Source organism: Mus pahari, unplaced genomic scaffold (genome assembly GCF_900095145.1).
Source record: "Mus pahari unplaced genomic scaffold, PAHARI_EIJ_v1.1 scaffold_9264_1, whole genome shotgun sequence".
NCBI lineage: Eukaryota > Metazoa > Chordata > Mammalia > Rodentia > Muridae > Mus > Mus pahari.
Window position 1 is genome coordinate 15,971 of NW_018393246.1, and position 9,145 is coordinate 25,115.

At 41.7% G+C, this 9,145-nt stretch overlaps 1 protein-coding gene across 1 annotated transcript in view; it reads right to left on the bottom strand.

Moving 5' to 3' along the window:
- Nucleotides 1-1,154: 1,154 nt before the first annotated feature.
- LOC110315429 (cytochrome P450 2C70-like) overlaps nucleotides 1,155-9,145 on the bottom strand; it is a gene marked incomplete at its 5' end in the record, with an annotated part of 24,169 nt that continues 16,178 nt past the window's right edge. The window contains one exon of the mRNA XM_029534735.1: nucleotides 1,155-1,297. Within this exon, the coding sequence (XP_029390595.1) occupies nucleotides 1,247-1,297 (51 nt within the window). The remainder of the gene's footprint in view (nucleotides 1,298-9,145) is intronic.

Genomic DNA, 9,145 nt, shown 5'->3' on the forward strand with positions numbered 1-9,145 from the left:
ATATATGCTAGAAATATATATATATATATATATATATATATATATATATATATATATATATATGAGGGTACAGACCTAATTTCCTTATTTCTTCTCTTTCCACTTTCAGGTCTTAAATATTTTTATTCATTTTGTATTGTATATTTTTTTTATTTCTCTGTTTGACGGTACTTTACTGTATTTCCTTAAGGGAATTATTTGTTTCCTCTTTAAAGACACCTACCATTTTTATAAGATTAGATTTTACATCATTTTCTTATGCTTCAGGTATGTTAGTATATCCAGAGCTTGCTGTAGTAAGATAGAAGTGGTCTGGTGGTACACTGGATTTTGTTGATTATATTCTTACACTGACCTCCAGACATCTGGTTGTCCACAGTTTGAACAGCCTGGTAGTCCCTAATGGTAACAGTCTTATGGGACTTTAAACCCAAATATGTGCATAATATTGTTTGTGTATACAGGCTATATGGAATCATATATGGAATGTGGAGAGGTAGCTCTGGAGGAAGGTAAGAGAATAGAATTCTTGAAAACTGGAAAATTCAAGATTTATCTTACATTACTTCCCTTGGCATGCAAGATCTTTCCTAGTTACCTCCCTGTGTTCATATGCTTCCATCTGTCTGTGTATTTACATAAATAATGGTGTACATGAATAACTCTATGTATAGTCATATTACAATAAGTTATAGAGAAAAGACAAAATGTATACATGAAACATCACTGAGAGATTATTCTCCCAGATAATGACACAGGAAATAATGATTGAGTTCCATATTTAATTACTTTTCTTCAAAATGATTGTTAGCTTTTACTAAAAAAAGACATTATATTGATAATACACTTTACATTTGGAATGCATTGAAATGAAAACATATCTAATGATCTGGCACACACAGCAAAAAAATAATTATGCTGAGACAGTAGTTTAATTTTCATATGTGATAATAGGAACTGACTTATAAAGGATTGAGAAAAATTTCAGATACTTCAAAAGTTGCATCACTGCCATTCTGGAAGGACTCCGGGATGCAGGTACATGGGAAGAAAAGACCCGTTTGCTCACAAGTAAAAGCCGGGCCTCAGTCACCCATATGAAAGACTACTTAGATTTAGATTGGAATGAAACAGAGCTCATAGGATGGAGGCAAAGACAACAAACCAGTTTGAACTGGGTTGGTGTCAATGTCCTCTGGGTTGACCAGAGGTTTTAAAGTAAAATGCTGTAAAATGTTGGTCAGGATTAGAAACATCTCCATGCGGGCCAGACCTTCTCCAATACAAGCTCTTCTTCCTAAAAAAGGACATGGCAACTCTTTAGTCATTTAATTCTGATTCTGCATTAACAAACTTAGAATACTTGTTAACAGATGACTCATTAACTCATTAAACTAATTACCCAACAACAAGCTGTATTTTTGCCTTGTCCTGATTCCTTTCCTTCAATTCCTCAAAATAAAATTCTTTTCTTCTTTTTTAAAATTACTTTTATTTTTTTTAAGTACAGTCATTAACCTCCTCCCAGTCCACCCTCCCACAGTTTCTCATCCCATTCACCCTCTCCACTGTCTACAAGAGGATGTACACACACACACACACACACACACACACACACACACACACACCACGCATCCCTACTCCCTGGAGCCTCAAGTCTCTGGAGGGTTAAGCACATCTTATCTCACTGAGGCCAGATCCTTGAGTGTGTCAGGGGGCTCAAGGCAACTCTTGTCTGCTGCATGGTAGGTGGATCCATGTCTGAGAGATCGCAGGGGTCCAAGTTAGTTGAGACTGCTGGTCTTTTCTCTTTTCAAATCATTTTTTTATTATTATTTTATGGTATATTTTCTTTATTTACATTTCAAATGTTATCCCCTTTCCCGGTTTCTACTCTGGAAACCCCCTATTTCACCCTCCCTCCCCCTTCTTCTATGAGGATGCTCCCCCAAAACACACACCCACTCTTGCCTCTCTGCCCTGGAATTCCCCTACAATGGGGCATCAAGCCTCACAGTCACTGTCAATAGTTTGTGGTCTGAGGCCAGCAGCTTGCCGAGTTAAAGATGTACTGTAAAGAGCATCAGTCTTGATATACATTCAGCAGTGTCATCTCCCAGGGCAATATCAGTGAAAATTCATCTCAACTTGTTGGAAAAGGAGGTGGAATGAGTATAAGAGCCAGTGGAGGTGAAAGACCCCAAGGAAAGAAGGCCTTCTAAAGACATGATTGGCATGCTGTATGAATGCACCAAGACTATGGCCGCATGAAAGAATCTTCAGAGGTCTAAGGCATAGAGCTGTTGTCCCAACTCTGAGAAGGGAAGTAGAAAACACCCCCCTCCCTAAGCCAAAAGCTATCTCAGATAAATAACCAAATAGATGGAAAAAAAATGTTTTCTCCAACAATCTCACTTGGGAAACAAACACACTTTGTGGCAGACAAAATGCTCCGCAGTCGAGGAACAACACAAAACAAACTCAGAGTTATTCTTGGAGGGTTTATTCTCATGATGCATCGTCTGGTATTTTTTAACTTTACTTTTCTTTTGTTTACATATTATGCCTTCTGCTTTTGTGTTTTTATGAGATTTCTCTGGGGATTAATGGGTGTGTCTCTATTTGTATGCCTTTAATGTGCTTCGTCTTCATATCATTTTTCTGTTGGTTTTGTTCTATTCTGGCTTGTTTGTTTTTGTTGTTGGTGTTTGTTTGTTTGTTTGTTTGTTTACTAAGGGAAAAGGGAAATGTGGGGCGGTGGCAGCAGCCCAGGACCTGGTTCCCTCAGACAAGAGGGAAGGGGAAGGAGGAAGCAGCCAAGCACCCACCCACCTCAGCACGACTTCCGCACCTGCACCTTTGGCTCCCAGGCCTCACCGCACAGAGAATGGGAGACAGGCGGCGAGGACAGGAGGCTGCGGGGACAAGGGCGGAGATGGCCATGGCTGCCGCTTTGTTGTGCTTCCGCAGAGGAAGCAGAAGTGGGAGGCGTAGGGAGCTCTGTGTCCAGCTCCCTCAGCGGCTCATGGTGACAGCGCTCGGGCCCTCCAGGACCCTCTGGCCCTAGCGGTCACGGGCGCAGCGCAGGCTGTTAGGAACCTGGCCCTGGCCACTGTGGTGACTCCTCTGCACCTCGCAGTTGGCCCGCCCAACCCAGCCTGCTGACCTGGAGCTAGACAGAGGCCTGAGGAATGAGCCCTTCAAGCCTGCACCTGACAGTACTCTATACAAAAAAAAAAAAAAATGGTGAATAAGGATTTTTCCGTATCCCTGATCCCTTTGCTAAGGTGGTATTTGATGGGTCTGGGTATCGGCCATTCTACAGATACTGTGAAGAACACACTTGATCCAAAGTGGAATCAGCATTAGGACAAGTATATTGGAAAGTCTGATTAAATTAAACGATCAGCGTACGGAACCATAAAAAGATCCATAAGAAGCAAGGTGCTGGGTTTCTTGGTTATGTTCGTCTTCTTTCCAATGCTATCAACCGCCTCAAAGACACTAGTTATCAGAGGTTGGATTTATGCAAACTGGGGCCAAATGACAATGATACAGTTTGAGGACAAACTGTAGTAACCTTCTTCAATCCAGAGACGGAATAGGCACGGGAGGACAAGCTGTGGATTGCAGTCGTTTGTTTGACAATGATTTACAGATGGTTGGGAAGAAAGGGGGAATGCCTCTGGAAGAATCCAGTATCTAAACCACATCACAAGAACTACACAGTGGGAATGCCCAACACGGGATCTTAGCAACATCAATTGTGATGAGCTTGGTCCTTTGCCTCAGGTGGGAGATCCACAATACTGCAACAGGAAGAGTTTATTTCGTTGACCATAACAACAGAACAACACAATTTACAGATCCCCATCTCTCTGCTAACTTGCATTTAGTTCTCTTAGTAAACAAACAAACAACAACACCAACAAATGGAAAATTTTCTAGATAGATAACAAATACCAAAATTAAATCAGGATCAGATAAACCAAATAAACAGTCCCATATCCCCTAAAGAAATAGAAACAGTCATTAGTAGTCTCCCAAAGAAAAAAGCTCAGGACCAGATGGGTGGAGTGCAGAGTTCTATCAAACCTTTAAAGAAGATCTAATACCAATACTCCTCAAACTATTCCACAAAATAGAAACAGAAGATACTCTATCCAATTAGTTCTATGAAGCCACATTTACTCTGATACATTAACCACGCAAAGACCCATCAAAGAAAGAGAACTTCAGACCAATTTCCCTTATGAATATCGATGCAAAAATTCTCAGTAAAATTATCGCACACTGAATCCAAGAACACATCAAAATGATTATTCACCACAACCAAGTAGGCTTCATTCCAGGAATGCAGGGATGGTTCAATATACAGAAATCTATCAATGTATTCCACTACATAAACAAACTCAAAGAAAAAAAACCAAATGATCATTTCTTTAGATGCTGAAAAATCATTTTACAAAATTCAACATTCCTTCATGTTAAAATTCTTGGAAAGATCAGGAATTCAAGGTCCATACATAAACATAGTAAAAGCAATATACAGAAAACCAGTAGCCAACATCAAACAAAAGGGAGAGAAACTTGAAGGAATCCCACTAAAATCAGGGACTAGACAAGGCTGCACTCTCTCTCTCCCTATCTATTCAGTATAATACTTGAATTTCTAGCTAGAGGAATTAGACAACAAAAGGAGGTCAACGGGATACAAAATGGAAAGGAAGAAGTCAAAATATCACTGTTTCCGTCAGATATGATAGTATACTTAAGTGACCCCAAAAACTCCACCAGAGAATTCCTACAGCTGAAAAACAACTTTAGCAAAGCAGCCAGATATAAAATGTAACCCCCCCCACACACAAAAAAATGAATAGTTTTCCTATACTCAAAGAATAAACAGGCTGAGAAAGAAATTAGGGAAATGACACCCTTCACAATAACCACAATCAATGTAAAGTATCTTGGTGTGACTCTAACCAAAGGAGTGAAAGATCTGTATGACAAGAACTTCAAGTCTCTGAAGAAAGAAATCAAAGACCTCAGAAAATCTGCAGTCGGGCAGTAGGCGTGTGGAAATAAAGGGGGTGGAAGAGAACCCGTATCCCTCCAGAGTTCTGTTGCTCTGGGCAGGCAGATGTGAAGGACTGCTGTGAGCTCTCCACATGGCCCTGGGTGGGTGTCTGGGTGTGTGAAGTCACAGACCCCAGTCTGCGGGGAGTAGACAGGGAGCAGCCTGAGGTCTCTGGGTCTCAAGGAGGCCAGATATGACAGAAGAGCTAAGAACAAAGTAGAGGCCCCAGGGATCAGCTCAATCAGCTCTGGGGCAGAAAGGAAGAGGGGGTAGGGGAGAGGGGGCACTGGGTAGTTCACATGCAGGTGAGAATCTTTTGTCTGGTCTGTGGAAGGCCTTGCAGTGGGAAATTAGATATGGCTCTTTAGGGAAAAGCCTATTCCATCAGTCAAGCATGGTGGTCCTTGATGAGCAGAGATGATCTATGGCTTTAGAGCTTTATTGTAGAAAGGCAGAGAGAAAGAAAGGAGGGGGGGTGTTGGCCATGGCCACATGGAGAGAGGGGGAAGGGAAAGGGGTAGAAGGAAATCTAGAGATAAGAATGAGAGGTAAGAGCTTAAGAGAGTGAGGAGGGGCCAAGCAGCTCCTTTAATAGTGGGCTGGGCTACCTTGTTGTTGCCAGGTAACTGTGGGGAAGAGCATACCTGGCTATTGTCACGTAACTGTGAGAGTGGAATTTAGCCAGAATGCCAGGAACTTGGGACATTGTCTACATGACTTATAATCACAGGATTAAGGAATTGGGGGCTCCGTGGTGTCAGGTGACTATGTCTGGGAACATGGTTCACTGTTCCATCCCTTGTAGAGTTTTCTACTGGGTCTCCAGAGTAAGCCTCGCTCAACCAGAAAACAGGCTGCCTCTCACGGTTCCACTATCTCTCATGCTAGTGCATTGGCAGGATTAATAGAGTAAAAATGGCCATCTTGCCAAAAGAAATCTACAGATTCAATGCAATCCCCATTAAAATCCCAACTCAACTCTTCATAGAGTTAGAAAGAGCAATTCCCAAATTCATTTGCAATAACAAAAAATCCAGGATAGCAAAATATTCTCAACAATAAAAGAACTTTTGGGGGAATCAGCATCCCTGATCTCAAGCTGTATTACAGAGCAATTGTGATTAAAAATTGCATGGTATTGGTACAGTGACAGGCAGGTAGATCAATGGAATAAAATTGAAGACTCAGAAATAAACCCACACACCTATGGTCACTTGATCTTTGAGAAAGGAGTGAAAAACCATCCAGTGGAAAAAAAACAGCATTTTCAGCAAATGGTGTTGGCTCAACTGGTAGTCAGCATGTAGAAAACTGCAAATTGATCCATTCTTATCTTCTTGTACAAAGCTCAAGTCTAAGTGGATCAAGGACCTCCACATAAAACCAGACACACTGAAACTAATAGAAAAGAAACTGGGGAAGCCCCTTGAGTTCATGGGCATGGGGGAAATTTTCCTGAACAGAACACCAATAACTTATGCTCTAAGATCAAGAATTGTCAAATGGGACCTCATAAAATTGCAAAACCTCTGTAATGCAAAGGATACTGTAAATAAGATAAAACAGCAACCAACAGATTGGGAAAAGATCTTTACTAATCCTATATCCAAAAGAGGGCTAATATCCAATATATACAAAGATCATAAAAATTTAGACTCAAGAGAACCAAATAACCCTATTAAAAATGGGGAACAGAGCTAAATAGAGAGTTTTCAACTGAGGAAACTTGAAGGGCAGAGAAACACTTAAGAAATGTTCAACATCCTTAGTTATCAGAGAAATGCAAATCAAAACAACCCTGAGATTCCACCTCACACCAGTCAGAATAGCTAAGATTAAAAACTCAGGTGACAGTAAATGCTGGCAAGGATGTGGAGAAAGAGGAGCACTCCTCCATTGCTGGTGGGATTGCAAGCTGGTATAACCACTCTGGAAATCAGTCTGGTGGTTCCTCAGAAAATTGCACATAGTACTACCAGAGGACCCAGCTATACCACTCCTGGGCATATACCCAGAAAATGTTCCAAAATGTAGTAAGGACACATGCTCCACTATGTTCATAGCAGCCTTATTTATAATAACCAGAAGCTGGAAAGAACATAGATGTCCCTCGACAGAGGAATGGATGCAGAAAATATGGTATATTTACACAATGCAATACTATTCAACTATTAAAAAAGAAAAAGTACTTCAAGAAATTTTCAGGCAAATTAATGGAATTTAAGAATATTATCCTAAGTGAGTTATACTCAGTCACAAAGGGACAAACCTTGTATGTACTCACTGAGAGGTGGATATTAGCCCAAAAGTTCTGAATACCCAAGATTCAATTCATAGATCATATAAAGCCTAAGAAGAAGAAAGACCAAAATGTGGATTGTTCAGTGCCTTTCAGAAAGGTGAACAAAGTACTTACCGCAGGAAATATTGAAACTAAGTGTGGAACAGAGACTGAAGGAAAGGTCTTCCAGAGACTGCCCCACCTGGGGTTCCATTCCATATACAGCCACCAAACATGGATGTTATTGTGGATGCCAGGAAATGCTTGCTGATGGAAGCCTAATATGGCTGTCTCCTGAGAGGCTCTGCCAGAGCCTTACAAAGACAGAGGCAGAAACTTGCAGCCTACCACTGGACTGAGCTCAGGTTGGGGATCCCCGATGGAAGAGTTGGAGAAAGGACTGAAGGAGCTAAGAGGGTTTGCAGCCCCATGGAGGGAGCAACAGTGTCAACAGGCCAGACCCCCTGGAGCTTCTGGGGACTGGACCACCAACCAAACAATACACATGGAGTGACTCATGGCACTGGCCACATATGTGGCAAAGGATGACCTTGTTGAATATCAGTGGGAGAAGAGGCCCTTGGGCCTGAGGGTGTCTGATACCCCAGTATAGGGGAATGCTTGGACAGGAGAACAGGAGTGGGTGGATACGTGTGGAAGCACCCTCATAGAGGCAGGGGGAGGGAGGATGGGATAGGGAGTTTCTGAACGGAAGACCTGGAAAGGAGAAAACATTTGAAATGTGAACAAAGAAAATATCCAATCTAAAAAAAGAAAAAGAAAAAAGAAAAATAAATACAGTAAAACACAGGTAAACAGGGAGAAGCCCATAAAGAAGAAACAAATAAATCCCCTAAAGAAATACAGGAAACTCCTTCAGCTCCTTTGGTCCTTTCTCTAGCTCCTCCATTGGAGACCCTGTGCTCAGTCCAATGGTTGGCTGAGAGCATCCACCTCTGTATCTGTCAGTCACTGGAAGAGCAACAACAATATAAACCAACCAGTAACACCAGAGCTCCCAGGACCTAAACCACTAACCAAAGAGTACACATGGAGGGACTCATGGCTCCAACCACATACATAGCAGAGGCCTTGTTGGTCATCAATGGGAGGGGGGTACTTGGTCCTGTGAAGGTTCGATGCCCCAGTGTAGGGGAATGCCAGGACCAGGAAGCATGAATTGATGGGTTGGTGTGCAGGGGGAGGAGAGAGGGGGTAGGGGGTTGGAGGAGAAACCAGGAAAGGGGATAACATTTGAAATGTAAATAAAATATCTAATTTAAAAAAAAAAAAGAAATACAGGAAAACAAAATCAAAAATGTGAAGGAATTGAACAAAGAGGTCCAATACCTAAAAATGTAAGTAGAAATGATAAAAACAAAAATAGGGGCAATTCTGGAAATGAAAAACCTAGGAAATAGGTCAAGAACTAAAGATAAAAGCATCAGCAACAGAATAAAAAATAGTAGAGAGAATCTCAGGTGTAGAAGATACCTTAGAAGATATGGACACTGGAAGGAGTTACAGAGACAAAGTTTGGAGCTGAGATGAAAGGATGGACCATCCAGAAACTGCCCTACCCAGAGGTCCATCCCTTAATCAGCCACCAAACACAGACACTATTGCATACTCCAGCAAGATTTTGCTGAAAGGACCCTGATATAGCTGTCTCTTGTGAGGCTACGCCAGTGCCCAGCAAACACAGAAGTGGATGCTCACAATCAGCTATCAAATGGAACACAATGCCCCTAATAGAGGAGCTAGAGAAAGTACCCAAGGAGCTGAAG